At 33.1% G+C, this 18,990-nt stretch overlaps 1 protein-coding gene across 1 annotated transcript in view; it reads right to left on the bottom strand.

Moving 5' to 3' along the window:
* The window catches only part of LOC140446197 (synaptotagmin-15-like), a 712,326-nt gene that overhangs the window by 659,790 nt on the left and 33,546 nt on the right, over nt 1-18,990 (bottom strand). The window contains exon 2 of the mRNA XM_072538735.1: nt 12,493-12,517. Coding sequence (XP_072394836.1) covers nt 12,493-12,517 — 25 coding nt within the window. The remainder of the gene's footprint in view (nt 1-12,492; nt 12,518-18,990) is intronic.

Here is an 18,990-nt window from a genome sequence, read left to right as displayed (position 1 = left end):
CTTACAACAACCAAATGTGGATGTGAAAAAAAAATAGTGGATGACAGAGGAAATTCTAGAGTTGATAAATGAAAGGAGAAAAAACCGAACCATATAAACAGCTTCAAAACCAAATAAGAAGAAAAATTAGGGAGGCTATGAAACCTACTTCTACTAAAGAAGAACTGCAAAATAGACGAAGTTTATGAAAATTTGTTAAAACAACCATAATACCAACGAAATCTTGATAGTAGAGGGCCAGCAGATCGAAAGAGTAAAAAGTACACTTATCTAGGAACACTTATAATAGAAAATAATGACTACACTGTAGAAATCAAAGTCAAAATCGAAATGGCACGTTCTAATTTTATGAAAATGAAAAAGATCCTATGTAGCAAAGATTTAACATTAGCACTTAAAGTACGCCTAACAAAATGTTACATATACAGTGTAATATACTATGGAGTGGAATCATGGACGTTAAATCTAGACACAATGAGACGACTTAACGCCTTTGAAATGTGGACCTATAGAAGAATTATGAGGGTTTCCTGGGTAGATGGAGCTACGAACAATGAAGTACTGAGAAAAATAGGTAAAGAGAAGGAAGTTGAACTTACAATTAAATAATGAAAGCTACAGTATCTCGGACATGTGATGCGGGGCGAGAAGTATGGCATCCTGCGACCTATAATGCAAGGAAAGATAGATGGCAGAAGAAGATTCGGAAGAATACGAATTTCATGGCTTAAGAACCTCAGAGAATGATTTCGATGCAGCTTAAAACAACCATTTAGAGCTACCGCCTCAAAAATTAAAATAGCTATGATGATTGCCAACCTCCGTAGCCGTGATGGCACTTGAAGAACAAGAAGAAATTATACTATTATTTTATATTAGTAACAAAATTCTGAAATGTAATTAATAGACTTCGGCAAATATGCAAATAAAAATGTAGAAAATATGTGCATAAATATGCACGTGTTTACCCGAAAATATGCAAATATTTTACAAAATATGCATACAAATAAATAAAAAAATCGTAAAATAGTAACAATTTTATTTAAAAAAAAAGTGTACATAACTAAATATTTCCTACTATTTATTAAGATTTACATTTATTTTAAGTAACTACATCATTTTTAAGTATGAATAAACTTATTTAGAATTATGGTAACAATAAATGACCAAGTGGTGTTCAAAATTTTCTAACAAAAACTTGTGGCTTCTGTCTGAGTACATATATTTATATATGGAAAAACTTCGTTCAACATCAACTGATGTAACGGGAGCATTTTTCAAACTAACCAAAACATTTGGTTCTTAATTAATTGTTTCCGAAATATTTCCAGCTAGAACACTGACTACTTCAGAAAGAATATGGTAACCTTTATTTTTTTCCATAGTAGCTTCAAATTTTTTTAAAATATCTTTTCCAATATTACCTCTAACGTTCCGACAACATGACGCAAATTCTTTTATTAATGCTGTACTTTCGAACAATGACAGTTTTGGTGATTCTAACTGAGTAATTGTTTTTTGAACAAAACTAAAATTTGATTTTATAAATGAAAGTTCTTGTTGAAGCAAGTTACTCTGAAAAGTTTGTTTAGAATCCAAAAGAGATTGGGAACTTTCATCTGTTAACGTATCAATTATGTTCTTTATTTTAACAAAATGATCTGCATAAAAATTAGCTGCTTCTAACCATGTTCCCCATCGCGTTAAAATAGGTTGTGGTGGAAGAGGAATGTTAGGTAGCATTTCTTTATAAAGTTGAATTCTTATAGGAGATTTAAGAAATACTTTTTTGACACTGGATATCATGGTATTTACAAGAGGAAACTTTTTTCGTATTTCCTCTGCAACTCTGTTTAATCCATGCGCTACACAAGTAACATGTATTAAATCTGGGAAAAATATTTTTAAATTTTGTCCTGCTTTCACCATATAAGGAGCAGCATCCGATAAAATAAGCAGTAATTTATTAGAAGGAATAGTTGTCGGAAGAAAAAAAGTTGCTAATGTTTCTTGTATAAAACGCGAAATTGTTAAAGCATTTGTTTTCTCAAGTTGCTGGCATGAAATAAGATGAGATTTTGGTAAGGTATCTTCTTTAAGAACACCAATCAATAAATGAGCAATATACTTTCCTGAGGAATCAGTGGTTTCGTCTACAGATATGTAAAAATAATTATCTGCAATTTCTTCCTTAATATTAATTAACACCGACGAGTATAGCCCGTTCACATTATTTCTTCTTAGAGACCGATCACTTGGAACATTAAGTTTGCAATATTTTTTTAGAAACGAACTAAAATTTACATTTGCTAATTTTGAAAGCGGTATGTTTGCAGGGACTAATGCGCGACACAAGTCTTCATTAAAAGTTTCTTGCTCATCTAATTTTTTTGAAGTAGATTGGAAACATTTAGCCATTGAAGTTTGATGTTTTCCTCCTATTTTTCCTTTTTTTGCAATGTGTGAAGCAGTTCTCACATGTTGGTCTATCTGAAATTTCTTCTCACATGCTATCTATAAATAAAAATAAAAACCTTTATTTTAACCCAACCTTTAAAATATAAAAATATACAAGGTGTTTTTGGTTAATCAAAAAACTGGTTTGGAAAAAAAACACTCGCTAAGTGTTTTAAATGAAGTATTAATCCACAAATTAGTTTTTGTTACTAACCATTAGTACATCATATAACTTATTTTAAAATTCAACAAAAGATTTTTTTTGTTAATTCAATTACAATAAAAATAATTGTGTTTTAGAATAGCTGACTTCATAAAAAAAAGTAAAGGTGAAAAATTTTTCTAAATACACACCATTGTATTGTACCATGGACAATTTTTTCTCACTAAAGGAAGCTATTTTTCATTTAAAAACAACCTACGAGTACTAAATTTCAAGTAAATACGTTTATTGGTTTTAAAGTTATTGTTGTTATTAACTAAAAGAATTTAATTTTTTTTAATTTTAACACCCTGTATCTCGAAAAGTAAATAAGTTTGACCCCTCATTAACTATATCGTTTTGTTCAATTTTTCGAGAAGTATCTACAGTCAAACGTTGTAAGTGTCATTTGGAAACACCCTGTATGTATGAAATATTAGATATTTAATAGAAAATATTAGATACTTACAATTTTGCCACAGACTGAACAGTAGATTTTTCCCATATCCATAGACAGCTCTTTATAAGGTTTAATCCAAGTTGAAGCACTGGTTGTTTTAGGCATTATAAAATCACAATCTTCCTTTTTGTTACGCACAACGAGTGTTTACGCTTTGAATATCAAAACAAAAATGATTTACAAATCTGAGCATCAAATTAGAAATGTTTAGGTACCTAATTCAATAAACTGGGAGATTTTGGAAAATCCCTAAATTAGGAACAAAACTATTAGCCGTTTACCTGCTGTTAAGATACAATAAATTGTAGATAGATTTGGGGATTAGATCATAAAATGCAAATGAGCGAACCCTTAGCGATTATCCAATAACTGAATGCCTCAGTGACCGAGACTTTCTAAGAATGTTGAGGGCTACTTAAATTGATCTTCTTTAAAATTGTAAATGTTTTGTACCTGTAGAGATTACGTACTTAGATCATTTCTTGATTAAAATGACTACAAAATTTTATACAAGAATTGAAATAATTTGGTATGTTTAAAAATTTTCAAATACAGTATAAAAATCTGAACTTTTATGCACTTTATGCAAACTTTTATACAAATATGCCAAAATATGAAATATTTGCATAAAATATGCACAATATGCAAAATATGCAATATGCATATTTGCCGAAGTCTAGTAATTAAGCTTCCTGAATCTAATTTTCAATGATTTAATTTCGTTTCATTTTACTAATTTCAAACCACCATAATCAACCAAAGAGTATTCCCTTAATGAAAAAAAGTTATAGCTTTCAATAAAATTTTAATCTGCATAATGAATTAAACGGAACAATCTTAGAAGGTTACGTAAAGACTGAATTACCCGATTCAGATTAAAATAAATTCTCATCATTTTGTCGATGAGGTTTTACTGCACAATTCCAATGAACCGCAACAGAACGTAATACACAATAATTTCCGCAATAAATAATTTTATGGAATAAAATCCGTACCAGATTAATATCTAAAGTAAAAGTTATTTAAATTTCTCTAATCGACTTCTGTGGCAAAGCAAGTTAATAGATCGTTTATACATTTTTATATCGCTAATATCACGTTTATAACCATATAAATAAATTGATTTCTGTATAAAAAGCTATGGACCTATGTAAATATGCAAAATGTAGATATAAATTACATTAAGAAACAAATTCGAGTACTGATCTTATAAAATTGGTTAATAAGAAAATCACAGCGTTCCACAAAAAATCGCAGCCTGGTAATAAGTATTTTCATTCATTTATCTTCTTCTTCTTCTTCAGCCTTAAGTAATCCAACTTTGGACATAGGTCTCCCCCAAATCAATCCAGTGTTTTCCATTTTGTGCCACTTGCTTCCAGTTGTGTCCTCCGATATTCTTAATGTCATCAGCCCATCTCATTTGTGGTTTTTCTCTGCTTCTCTTTCTTAACCATGGTCTTCATTGTTGTATTTCGTGGTTCCATCTTTATCCTTCAGTCGGGCATTGTGTCCTGCGAAGCTCCATTTTAATTTGACAAGATGTTCTCCTGCGTCTTTTACTTTGGTTTTGCTTCTAATCCATTTTTTTGTTTTTTGTCAAGTCTCACCCAAAGCATTGATCTTCCTATCGCTCTTTGTGCCTTTACTATTTTATCCATATTAGACTTGGTGAGTGTCCACGTCTGTGAACCATATGTGAGTGTAGGAAGGATACACTGATCGTAAATTCTGGTTTTCAAATACACACATGTCCAAAAGTTTGGAATACGTGCAAATAATATATCTACGCCTATGGTGGTTTTAAAACTGTTGTTGATATTCATTCTGGAGCATTTTTAAATGAAAATGATAAAAAATTTGAATCGTTTTTGTATGATTTTGGTCACCGTCAACTGATTAGCGTATTTACACATTATTTCAGTCTTTGTTTAAATTTCAATTGAGCTGTTTAAAAATGCCTAGAAACGTGATATATCATTTTGACAGATCTTGAGTAATTGCTTTGTTACAATAGGGCTTTAGTCAAAACTATATCGCGAATATTGTTGATGTTACTCAGAGTGTTGTATCAAAAAAAAAAAAAAAATTCCAAGATACAAGTGACGTCAAGGATCGTCCCAGAAGTGGTAGAAGTCGATGTTTAACAGCAGTACAAGACCGGAAAATAACATTAAGAGCTCGTAGAAATCGTCTGGAATCTACAAATGGCATATCCAGAGAAATTTCTAGGCTTCAAGGATTGAATATTTCACGGCAAACAATAACACGCAGACTACATGCGGTAAATTTTTATCGTAGAAGACTGCTACGTGTTTCTTAACTAACCTACCAACACAAAATAGTAAAGTTGCAATGGGCTAGAGAAATGGTGCATCATGGTCCTAACTGGAATAACGTGATATTCTCTGATGAGTCAAAAATTGGCTTGGTATCTGATTCGCGAAGAACACTGGTTTGGAGGGCCCCAGGACGACAAGCCCGACTAGAAACAGCCCAACCGCGTGTCCCATTTGAAGGTGGCAGTATTGTGGTTTGTGGTGATATTATGAGTGGTACACGGAAGCCACTGCTGGTACTGGAGATAAGAGTCACTGGTGCTGTGTACATCGAGGAAGTTTTAAATCCTGTCGTACGTCTATTCCGAGGGGCAGTAGGTGATGAATTTGTGTTTATGCATGACAACGCATCTCCTCATCGAACAGCAGCAGTACAAAATTTTCTAAAAGAAGAAGGAATATCTACATTACAATGGTCTTCGAATTCCCGCGACATGAACGTTATTGAACATGTTTAAGACATTCTCAAAACACGCATCAAGAAGCAAAACAATGCCCCTATTACACTTTGAGAACTAAAAGATCCTGCTCGTGAAGAATGGAAGAGAATTGCGCAAGCCCAGCTCGACCAGTTAATCAGCAGCATGCCAAATCGTCTACAAGCATGCATACAGACCAATGGATGAAATACTAATTAATAGTTTTTTTAAAAATTATTTTTTTCCATACTAATTTATTTTTAAATGTAAGTTGTACATTGTAAGTTTTTCACTCCAAGAGAATAAATAATTTTTTTTTGCATATCGTTTATCTGGTTTTGAGATTTATTTAGTATTGTTGAGAATTAAAACAAAATAATGTTTAACTATTCAGAAGATTTTATATATAAAAATTAATAAAAAGATGAAATATTCCAATATTCCAAACTTTTGGACATATGTGTATTGTTCTATTGTAGTGCTTTTCAAGATCCAACTTAATTTTCCAAATCCTGCCCACGCTAACCTTAGTCTTCTGGTAATTTCGGCAGTTTGATTTTCTTTGTTAACTTTCATTATCTGTCCCAGGTAGATGTTTTCGCTTACTATTTCTAAATTTATGTCGTTCAAAAATATTTATCTAATATTAGTTGTATTTGTCATTATTTTTGTTTTTCCTAAGTTCATCTTAAGACCTACTTTTTTCGAAGCTTGAAATAGTTGCGTCATTATAGTCTGTAGTTCTTCGAACCTTGTAGCAAATATTACAATGTCATCAGCATATCTCAAATGACTCAGTTTTCTTCCATTAACATTTATTCCCTTTATCTGCCCAGGTTATGTCTTTGAACACGTTTCCAGTTCAAGTGTGAATAGATTTAGTAAGGTAACATGTCCCTGGCGACCTCCTCTGTTGATTGGTGTACCTTTGGTTTTCTCATCTACTTGTATTTTCATTGTAGCTTTCTTGTAAATATTATGTAAAAGCATTCTGTATCGGGAATCTATCCTGCAGTTGTTTATAGCTCTCTCAATTGCCCAAAGTTCTATGGAGTCAAATGCCTTTTCATAATCAACGACGAAAATGTATAAGTTCAAGTGATATTCATTGGTTTTCCTTAGCGTTATTTATATCACATTATTTTATTTTATTAAAAAGAACTCATACAGTTAATATCAGAGTGAAGCTGGTCTATGGAATCATAATATCTAATATAAATTTGCGGGTAGCAGATAGGAACTCCTTTGGAAAGTCCTATCAGGGAAAACGAATCAATCCCTGTCCTCCGCAGATTCCAGGTGTTTCCTGACCCGGGAAAATAGTACCTGCTTAGGGTCCCTTATCCAGGGTCACGGATGAAGTCCACAACGGCAGCCACGGCGGAGAAGAATACCTTCGGTACGGTGTGGATGGCGGAGGTGACAATCCCTTGATTTTAGGGATTGTATAAAATCACTTACCAACCTGTCTAGCCAAGTAATGTTTTAAGGCTAAAAAACCTCCTTTAACAGAAATATGGCAATATCTAAAACAAAAGGAATGGGTCCCCAGGTGGGTAGACCATACAGTAATGACAAATCCCACTCCTTTGGAAAAAAGGACACCTTCATGGAATCTGGGGGAAGCAACAAATCGCTAAAAACCACATTATTGAACATCGCAACTTTAAATATAAGGTCCTTAAGCAAAGATGAAAAAGTCTACGAACTCGAAGAAGACATCAAGGACTTAAAATGGGACATAATTGGACTAGCAGAGGTGAAAAGAAAAGGGGAAGAGTGCATAACACTAGAGTCCGGTAACGTCCAATATTACAAATAGCGAGAAGAACAAAGCCTAGAGGGCGTAGTATTTCTAATTTCCAAGAAATATACACATAAAGTAGAACAAAACTAGCAAAAAGTATTTGAGACCTGAACTCAATAAGGATAAAATGTACAAATTATATTTTTCAAAGTTCCCAAAGCAGAAAGTTGTGGCTATATAAAAAAATTTTAATTCCGAATTTAACCTTGGATTCAAAACTCCCTTAGTTGAAACATGCGATGACTGCGATACATTTAGTCAACAACTCCAACAAGGTGGCCAAGATGAGACAACGACTGCTGTTTGTCAGAAATATGAAGATTATTTTCACGACGCTGACATGAGATATAGTGAAAAGAAAAATGACAAAATATCAAATAAATTATCAGTTGATAAAACCAAAGTGATTATGGTTGACCTACAAAAATGTCTTCTAACCCCTTACCTAACAAATAATAAAAACTTTTATTCTTTACAGTTATGGACACTAAACCTGACAATTTATGATTCCACCACAAACAAGGCTTACTGCATGCTGTGAGATGAATTGAAAGTAGGAAGGGGTGGACATGAAATTGCTTCAGTATTATTGAAGTGGAGCAAAATTGTTAGATTAAAAGTAGATCATGGATGTTTTCCGAAACATCTACACAAAATAGGAGTTCTCCCAACAGACCGATGTGAGTGTGGAACTAGTATAGCTGATTTAAATCACATATTTTTCAACTGCCCACTACATCGTAATACAAGCACGTGGCTGCTAAAAGAATTAATAAAAGAGGGTTTAAGTACACCATTTAACGTAAATCTTCTATTAAGTGAAGACAATATAAAAATCTTTAAAATAATTATGATATTTCTTGTAAAAATTAAATTAAAGGTATGAGTGTAAAATTGATCGTATGCGTGAACATTTTCTTTGTATGTTTACCATATATGTCGCCCACCTACCTAACCGTGGTTTTATGTCTTGTTTGTTACAATAAAGCCGCTCTGATAAATCCCTGAGCTTGAAAAGTGTCCTCCGTGTACAATCCTGTATGAATGAATACTAATGTTTATATGTAATTACGTGGCTAAAGGTTTGAAGCCAAAGCCAATAAAAAAAAAGATCGTAATATAATGCTAATGTTCAGTTACCTACTACGGCAACTAAAAATATGTCCAAATTTGAAAACAACAAACCACAAGTTTGTGTTGAGAGGGCATACCCAAATGAAGGCAGACCATGTCCATGGTTCATTTGATAGGAAGTTAAAAAAAAACAAGCAACTATGAAAATCGTTACGCCCTGGGACTAGAAGCAAATAATCCGCTCTACAGGTGTAACTGTAATTGAAATGGAGGTATCGGATTTCAAAAATTTCGAAATATTGTATGCCAAACCTTAGTCATCAACTAAAGTAAACATATTAAGGTTTTATAATATATATTTTTTACTTAACGAGTTATTTTTTTGTTCCAAACATTGTGATTTGGTTTTTGCATTTTTTTAAATACGGAATATATTATTTTTGTAATCACTTACGATTTTTATTTTGCATATTACCTGTTTAAAAACATAAGGTAAAAAGTAATATCATACACCAGGTAAATAATTTCTTAACAATACTAATATCCAGTAATAGACTTCCATTTATGTAGTATAATATACCAATATTGTTGAATTCAATATAATGGAAGTACAAAATTTTTTATACTCGTAGTTTATTGACTATTTTATGTTTTGTACTTTCTGGCAAATGTATGCATTATGGATATACGACTGTTTACCTCAACTCAACGATACTGATATATATATATATATATATATATATATATATATATATATATATATATATATATATATATATATATATATATATATATATATATATATATATGTACATAAATAAAAAAGGTTAATGCAAGTGAATAAGGGTGAAATGTAATGGGATATCTCGCAAACTGGAAAACAAAAAACAAAATAAGTATATCGATGGAATGCAACCATAAATACGTATTTCTGACTATTGAGTCGTCATCAGTACGGTGCAGTTAAGTTAGAAAAGAAGCATGTTAACTTGTATTAACCCTTAAGTACCATGGCGGGGTCAAAATTGACCCCCCGCATTTTTAATGCCAAGTTTCGCTACCGAAACATAGACATTGCGCGTTTTCTGCTAATCTTCGACCGGTAGGTGATTTATCGATCTACGAAAATTCCGTTAGTTTATCTGTTACTACTGCAGAGTTAGGCACGCATAGGGTCAATTTTGACCCGCTTATGGTTTAAGTGTTTCTAGTGCAATTAACGAGTTATTTGAAATGGCGGGGTGTAGTCGCAATAAACGTCCTCTGACACAGAAAGAACTTGAAGAGGAGGGACAAAAAATTATGGACAATGGACTAGATAGTGACAGTGAGTTTTTAGACTAGGCTAGTGAACACAGTGATCACGAAACAGACAGTGAAGAGGAATGGGACGATGATGACGAAAAAAATTGGCAAATTAATAATTCCGAAACTGGTAGTGAATATTCGGGTGAAGAAAGTGATATAGCTGACTCAAGGGATGTGTTTTATGGCAAAAATAGGTACAAGTGGTCTAAAACTTCTCATAATAATTTAATTAGTCATTTACCTGGTGTTATTGGAAAAGCTCGAGCTAGTATGCCAGAGAAACCAGTTGATGCTTGGGAATGTATTATTAGACACGATATTGCAAGAAATTCTTGAGAAAACCAATGAACGAATAACTAATATGGCTTCTAAATATAATTTACACAATTTATGGTGTCAATATACCAATCATCTTGACATAATTAAATTAAAGGCCTTCTTAGGCTTATTATATTTAGCTGGGGTATTTAAATTCAATAATGAAGATTTAAGGTCTTTATTTGCTACGAATGGTACTGGCCGTGATATATTTCGAGCAACCATGTCACTAAACCGATTTTATTTTTTGCTTGGAAGCCTGTTGTTTTGACGACCCAGCTACTAGACAAGAACGTATTACGCACGGAGATAAACTGGCAGCTATATTCAATATTTTTAATATGTTTATAATTAATTGCCAGTCCAATTATAGCTGTGGTGAATATCTCACAATAGATGAAATGCTTATTGCATTTAGAGGAAGGTGCCAATTCAGGATGTATCTCAAAAATAAGCCAGACAAATACGGTCTGAAAATGCAGTGTTTAGTAGACTCTAAGACACATTATTTGCTAAATGGTTTTATATATACTGGAAAAGATACACGCAGAGCAAATCCAAAAAAGTTATCCATCCCCACTCTAGATGTTTTGACACTTATTCCACCAATTTCTGGTACAAATAGAAACATAACAGCAGATAATTGGTTTTTGTCCATTGAGCTCATAAAAGAACTGAGAAGCCATAAAATTTCATATGTTGGAACTAAAAAGAAATAAAAGAGACGTTCCTGCTGAATTTCAACCCCAAAAAAAACAGGCCACCTTCTGCCTTATTTGGTTTTACAGGAAGCGAGAGCCTTGTATCTTTTGTTCCGAAGAAAAATCGTGCAGTGTTGTTAGTATCAACTATGCATCATTCCAATACAATGGTTAATGGAAAGCCAGAGATTATAAATTTTTACAACGAGACAAAAGGTGGGGTGGATTCATTGGATAAGAAATGTGCATGCTATAAAACTGGCAGAAGAATTCGTAGATGGCCTCAAGTAATATGGTTTCGCATTTTGGACATTGCAGGATTAAATGCTAATGTAATTTTTAATGGAGTTCAGCCAAATCCAATAATGGAAAGAAGATTGTTTCTAACCACTTTAGGTCAAGAACTTATTAAGGCCCATTTAACTCGTAGATTTTAGCAAACTTGTTTACCGAGAGAAATTCGTAGTGCCATTTTTAAAGTTTCCGGTCTTCAGGAACCCATGCCTGCCGCAAATCCACGAAAACGACGAAAAAAGAGGGGAAGGTGTAAAATATGTCCATATTCCAAAAACCAAAAGAAAGAAAGCTCATCGTGCGATAAATGTCGAGATTTTATTTGCAAAAATCATTCCCGCATACAGACGTTATGCATAAGCTGTGTTGAAAATTAAGGTAAAATCATGCTTGTCATTTTTGAGATACGAAATCTAAATCGATTTTTTTTATTTTAGGTAGGAGCTATGATACCTAAATTTCACCATTGGATATAAAAAAACTGCACATTTTATTATTTTTCTTATAATTCGAGAAAGTGCATAGCTATGTTAATTTAACTGAATACAAAAGTTTTTTTTTAAATAAAGTTATATCTAATTAATCAAATTCGTTTATTTTTATATAAATGTAAAAGTAGCTGTAAACAAAATAATTTAAAATAAAACAAGTTAAAAAAAGAATATTTTTTGATACAAAAAACAATGGGGGGTCAAACTTGACCCTGCCATGGTACGAATGTTACTATTTTTGGCCATGGTAGTTAAGGGTTAAGAAAAATAACCAGAATAACGGGAATATTTCTAAAATACAATAAAAAATATATAGGTTGTCCTTTTAGAAAAACGAACTTATAAGCAACTTCCAGTATATCAGGAAGTAGTAAATAAATGGAAATATTTTTATTAAATAGTTCAGTCTTTAAAATCTCTTTATTCCATAATTCGATTACCTTTAATTCTTGAGATTTTTCTAATTGGCCGTTTATCTGCCGCACCCTGTATATTAAATGTATGTTATATGTATGTATATTGTATATTATTTATATATATATATATATATATATATATATATATATATAATAGTAATTATTAATGGTTATATATAATTATAAGTTTGCTTTGAGATGCTTACCTGCTCTGGTTGCTCGGAAATACACCTGAAACATCAATATTAAATTAACAAAATAAAAAATCTTGTATAGGTATATATCGAATAAAATGGAAATGAAAAAAAAAAAAATTATTATCTGATTACTACGGCCAAGAAAATTAATTTTTTTAACTACATTTTTTAAACAATCTGCCCATAGGCAATAAATTTATGGTATGCCTATATATAACATAACTTAATTTCAATTAACATTGAGGTCTTTCTGTACCATGCTCTCAGGTTAGCAAGCCAGGATATTCTTTTCCGAAGCTGGCTTTTTTCTCCTAGGTTTCCTCCTTTTTTCCTCCTATCCTGCGTTTTGGTTCACATTTACCTTGCAAAATGCATTGGAGTAGCTCTTATCTGCCTTGATTTCTCATTATATGTCCCAAGTACTGCAGCTTACGGCTCTTCATGATGACCAAATACGCGGTTGTGTTCATTCTCCGTAGTATTTCATTATCATTGGTGACTTTGTCTGTCCATGGTATCTTCAGGATCCTTCTGTATAACCATAGATCAAAAGCCTGAAGTTTTGATAGAGTTTCCGCCTTCAATGTCCACGTTTCTACTCCGTAAAGAAGCACTGAGTACACGTAACATTTAGGGAGCCTTATTTTTGTTTCTAGGGTGAGGTCATGACTCTTGAACACAGAGCTCATAGTCAAGAATGTACTTTTTGCCTTTCTGATGCGACATTTAATTTCTTGGGTATTGTCCCACGACTCATTGATTACAGTTTCCAAGTACTTGTAGGTTATGTTTTTCTTGCTGATTATCATTAGCTTGGTTCTGCTGGTGTTTATATCCAGTCCATATGTTCTACTTGTTTCCATTTCCATTATTTTATTCATTAAGTTTTGAAGGGTATTGGAAAACACTATTGTATCATCTGCATACCGCAGGTTATTGAGCTTGACTCTATTTATTGAGATGCCTTCAACAATATCTTTTATAGCCGCTTCAAAAATTTGGTCCGACCACAGATTAAATATCAGTGGTGAAATGATGCACCCCTGACTCACTACTCTTGACCTAATCTATATATTCTTCAGCTATTCGGAGCACCGCTTATTAATTCTAATACAGGTTAGCTATTATTTTAGGTCTCTTCCGTCAATCTCTGTCCTCTTCAGCACTTCCATCATTTGTTCATACCTGACTCTATCGAAAGTCTTCTTGTAGTCAATCAAGCATGCAAAAACATCACAGCTGACATTTCTACATTTCTGAAACAATACCTGCACGCTAAATAATAATAGTTGCATTGCAATTTGTTCCTCTCATTTCCCGTAAATTCTGTTGTGGATGACTTTTAAAACCAGCTTCAGCAGATGGCTCATTAGGCTTATGGTCTTATAGTCTTCACAAACTTTTACTCCTGGTTTTTTTGTTCAATGGTACGAACTCCGATTTGAGCCATTCTACTGCTATTTTTCCTGCCTTGTATATTTCATTAAATATTTCAGTTATTATTTTTATTTTTTATGGATCTAATAGCTTCAGTAGTTCTCCAGAAATTTCATCAAGTCCCGGTGCCTTTCCATCCTTCATTTGTCTGACAGCTGCCGTTATTTCTTATACTTCCCATACTTTCTTTTTATCTTCTTTGGTTATGGCAAGATGGCTGTAGCATGACCGGTTTTAACGGACAGTTTCCAAGATAAAACTATCAGTGACATAAAAAAAACTCGAATTCAGAGATGCAAACATGGTATTTTTTTATTTCTATCTCTATAGAATCATAAATACTATAATATATGTAAGTAAAAATTAAAAAATATTTTTGATGTCAGTAATTAACTGTTTTTTACATTACTTATATTATATCCTTTATATGGATTATAAAAAATCGTCCTACATCAATTTTTTTAGAACAAAATTGATCGACTATCTATATTATTTTTATCTTTATTTTTTTATAAAACAGAATATTTTTACATGATTATGGTCGATATAAACCAATCTGTTTTAGTAATTTTTATCAAGACTTTATGCAAAATAAGGAGCAAGTCATCAATCTCTATTTTTCTCGATTCATCGCACATCCACGCCCTACATTACTCTAATTTTATATTTTTGGTATTTCAGCAATACTTTTATGAGAATATTGGAAAGTAACATGAAAAATCAATCACTTTTTATTAGAAATTCAAAAACGTTCTTTAATTTGTCTACAAGAGGTTATGCAAAGATGTCTAATCGAACTTTTCTAGAGGTTAATTTGCATGTACTATCAATTGTTTTACTCTTTAAAGGTAATTTATTGAAATCTTCTTTTCAAACAAAAGATATTAAAATGTTTAAATCAGATTATTGTTGTAAGTTGCACTTATTTTACGAAAACGTGCGCAAGAAACTACTTAATTAAAATGACACCCAATTTGAATAGTGTGTTAACGCCATTGGTCCAGTATGACTAGTAAATATTATCCCCTGTTTTACCAAACCAAGGTGGCGAATGGATTAGTGTATGCAGAAGAGCCTTTGTGCAAATTTTGGGCGTAAAAGAAGATATAATTCAGGGTGTGGTAAGGCGATTTTTTGAAGGGATTAACTCCATCAGGAAACGATATGTCGACCGCGTTCTAGAAAACAATGATCAAAAAAAAGTTAGCTATAAGTGGATAGCTCTCTTATGGTTAAGGAACATTATTTTCACAACATGGGAACAGAACACAACAGGAACAAAGCTTCAATTGCAGCCTCATAAATGCATTTTTTAAGTTGCTGGTATAATTCTTCCGCTGATATATTTTCTCGATCCACATTTTGTAATTTTGTGGCCAGTCGTAATTTTTAAAGAAATTTCGTTGAATTTTCTTTCTAGGTTATATTTAGGGGATGTTACTTCTTGTCTCTTTTCTATATTCTGTACCTAAGTGTTATTATTTTTGCGAAATTTAACATCACATTGGCCATAAGTAAACGATGGTCGGATCCACATTCTAATCCACGGTATACCCTTACGTCAGTTGTTTTCAGCTGGGAAGTTTGACGTTGGATTACATAGTCGATTATCGAGCGCAGATTCCTAGTAGATTGTATCATGTAAATTTGTGGATGTCTCTATGTTGAAAAAATCCATTCATAATTTAGAAAGACATTGTTTCACAAAAATCTCTAAGACGCATTCCGTTGTCATTGATTATTTGTTCCCCATATCTTCCTACGACTCTGTTATTTTCTTCTCTCCCTACTCTGCCGTTTAAATCTCCTAGTATAAAGATTTCACAGTTTTCTTTAACTTTAGAGAGTATTTTGTTCATCTTGTTGTAGAAATCGTCTTTACTTTCTGGATCTGCATCTTCATTTGGGGCATACACTCCGAGAATTACGCTGTTGTGCCCATTTTTTTTCATTTCCAGTATTAGCAGCTGTTCATTTACTTCCTTCCACGATTTAATATTGTTTTTAAGATTTTTTTTGAATGACAATAGAGACTTCTCTCTTAGCTCTGTTATCTTTACTCACTCCACTGTAGATATGTATATATTCTCCTATCTCTTTATTTCCTTTTTCCTTTTTCTTGGTCTCGGTGAGAATACATATATCTATTTTTCTTTCCGCTAATTGTTTGAATACTTTTTCTTGTTTGGTTCTAAGTCCTTGTACATTCCATGTAGCCAATATCATTTGGGGTCAATGGGGTCATTTGAGGTAGCCAATATCAGGATGGGTCGAGACAAAAAATTGTTAAGAACAATTAAAGTACGTAAAACTGCATACCTTGGACACATACTGAGGAATAATAACTATAGTCTTCTGCAGGTCATCATGCAGGGTAGAGTCGATGGCAAAAAGGGAATAGGTAAAAAGAGGAAGTCATGGCTGCGAAATATTCGAGACTAGACTAACATGTCTGTAGACGCATTATTCCATGTTGCAAGGGACAGAGAAACTTTTAGAAATGTGGTCACCAACCTCCGTTAATGGGGACGGCATAGGAAGAAGAAAAATATAATTTTCCTTTTCCGTTGCATTAGGCGTCTTTGTTTTAATCCATCCTTTGCATTCCGAGGCTTTTGGTCGAAATTTTTAGCATTTATTAATTTTTAATATTTCAAGTTTTACAAATTCAATAAATATAAATAAATATCAATTGATAGTAAATTTAATTATATTTATATGAAATTATTTTAAAATGAGAATTATTATAAAAATTTAAATAGATGATTCATTGTTGTTATTAATCAGATGACATTTTGACTTTTATTAAATTTTGACAATTATTATTGTTACGAATCAAATCTTTTAGTAAGAGGTATTCATTTAATTTTGTACGTCTAATTTAATGTCTATATTTGATTATTAAGAGAAGTAAATCGATGTCAAGAACAGCTATTCTATAACGCTGCCCGTCATGACGCCGTTTTGTGGCGCTACTTCCGTGACGCTAGCCTCAGCAGCAGTTTACTGTGAAAAAAAAAAGTAATTCAACCCCCAATATAGAAGCTTCGCTTCAAAAGTATACCTCCAACAGGCCTACAACTTCTCAGGTGCCATCGAGTGGCGCAGCTTGTGAGTACCATGCTCATTTTACTGTAAATAATTGGAGGCACGTTTTATATACAGATGAATCCACGTTTACGTTGCGGTTTCCAGATGGCCGTGAGAGTGTATGACGAAGACTATATGAGCGTTTTGCAGAATGTACCTTCAATACTAGGGCAGACTATCAAGGGGGCTCAATTATGGTGTGGGCTAGAATTTCTCTACAGGCACGTATAGAATTGTACTTTATTCGGGGAGACTCCATAACAGCTGCCAGGTACATTGATGAAATTCTTCAAGATTTTGTTGTGCCTTATGCTGGTTTTGTTGGAAATGACTTTGTTCTGATGCATAATAATGTCAAGCCTCACAGTGCGAGAATTACTTAACGGTTTTTAAATGAATTAAACATTCCTGTAATGGATTGGCCAGCATTGAATCCAGACGCAAACCCAATTAAACATGTTTGGGTCATGCTTAAGCGAAGGATACAAAGTCGTGTTTCTGCCCCTTTAACCTTAAATCAGTTACAAGTATCTCTTTTAGAGAAATGGGAATATATTCCTTAACAGGACATTTCTAGTTTGATTCTAGGCATGCCAAGGAGAATTTGGCACAGGCAAGAGCTAGGGGAAACAGACGCACAGTTGAATTAGAGGATAATATAGAAACAGTAGAAAGTTTCACATATTTAGGAGTTACATTAAACACGGATGGAACAGAAGAACCAGAAATCCAAAGAAGAATAGTAAAGGGAAACAAAGCTAATTTTTCACTCGATCATGTGTTTCGCTCCAAAAACACACACTCCATCCATCCAGTGGCACTACAGCCCAAATCGGGCCTTGGCCTCCTTCAACAGGCTTCTCCAATCATCTCGATTTACCGCTGTTCTTTTCCATGAACGCGTTCCCAGGCAGTTCCTGGCATCCTTATCGACTTCGTCTTCCCATCTCTTTTTAGGTCTTCCAAAAACACACACTGGAGATCGAAAATCAAGGTCTACAAAACTATTGTCAGACCAATAGTATGTTCTAGATGCGAGACATGGGTGATGACAGAAGAGTCAAAAAGAAAACTGGAAGTCTTCGAAAGAAAAGTCCTAAGAAAGATATTTGGACTTATTAACGAAAACGGAATATGGAGATCCAGGCATAACCATGAACTCTACCAACTGTTCAAAGAGACACTGATCTCAGAATTCGTTAAACTTCAGAGACTTTGCTGGGCTGGTGATGTAGTAAGAATGGAGACAGAAAGATTGCCGAAAAGAGCCCTTGATAGTAAAATGCAGGGCGCAAGACCAAAAGGAAGGCCACGGAAAAGATGGGAGGATGAAGTGGCAGCGGACGAGCAAAATTTTCTAGACGTGAGAACCTGGAGAAGATCGGCGTGGGAACGACAAGGTTGAAGGCATAGTTTGGAGGAGGCCAAGGCCCGATTTGGGCTGTAGCGCCATTGGAGAGAAGGAGAATTTAGGCAGTAATTCTTTGTTATAACATTGACTTACGTTTTCTCCGATAATTTTTAAATTGTTATCTACTGAAACAGTTCTTTGTTCAAAAGTTAAATGTTTATTAGAAATTATTTAAAACAGTTTGTTTCGTTTATGTTTACGTTATTATAATAATAAAAGTTTAAAGAGAATTCAAATTGTAAGTTTTTATTTTAAAAATGCAAGTGCTCCATTTTTCGAGCCGGTGAGTGTATAATATTCTATGAAAAATAAAATATGTCTTAACTAAAAATAATCTACTAAGGAGTTTTTAATTACTCCATTCATTTAAACGTTTTCTTGAACATTGCCGAACTCTAATTTTAAACATTTTACAAAAATGTAAAAAGTTAATAACACATTTATAGGATAAATTGTTTCATACAAACCAGTTGTTCAAACTTTTTCTTCTTTGTATACCATACAATACCAGGAAAACAAAAGGGATTGAAACAAAAAGAGTATATGACGTTAACATTTAATTGAGAAAG

Source organism: Diabrotica undecimpunctata, chromosome 7 (assembly GCF_040954645.1).
Source record: "Diabrotica undecimpunctata isolate CICGRU chromosome 7, icDiaUnde3, whole genome shotgun sequence".
Classification (NCBI taxonomy): domain Eukaryota; kingdom Metazoa; phylum Arthropoda; class Insecta; order Coleoptera; family Chrysomelidae; genus Diabrotica; species Diabrotica undecimpunctata.
The sequence above is the reverse complement of the archived record's forward strand: the minus strand, read 5'-3'. Positions and strand labels throughout refer to the sequence as shown.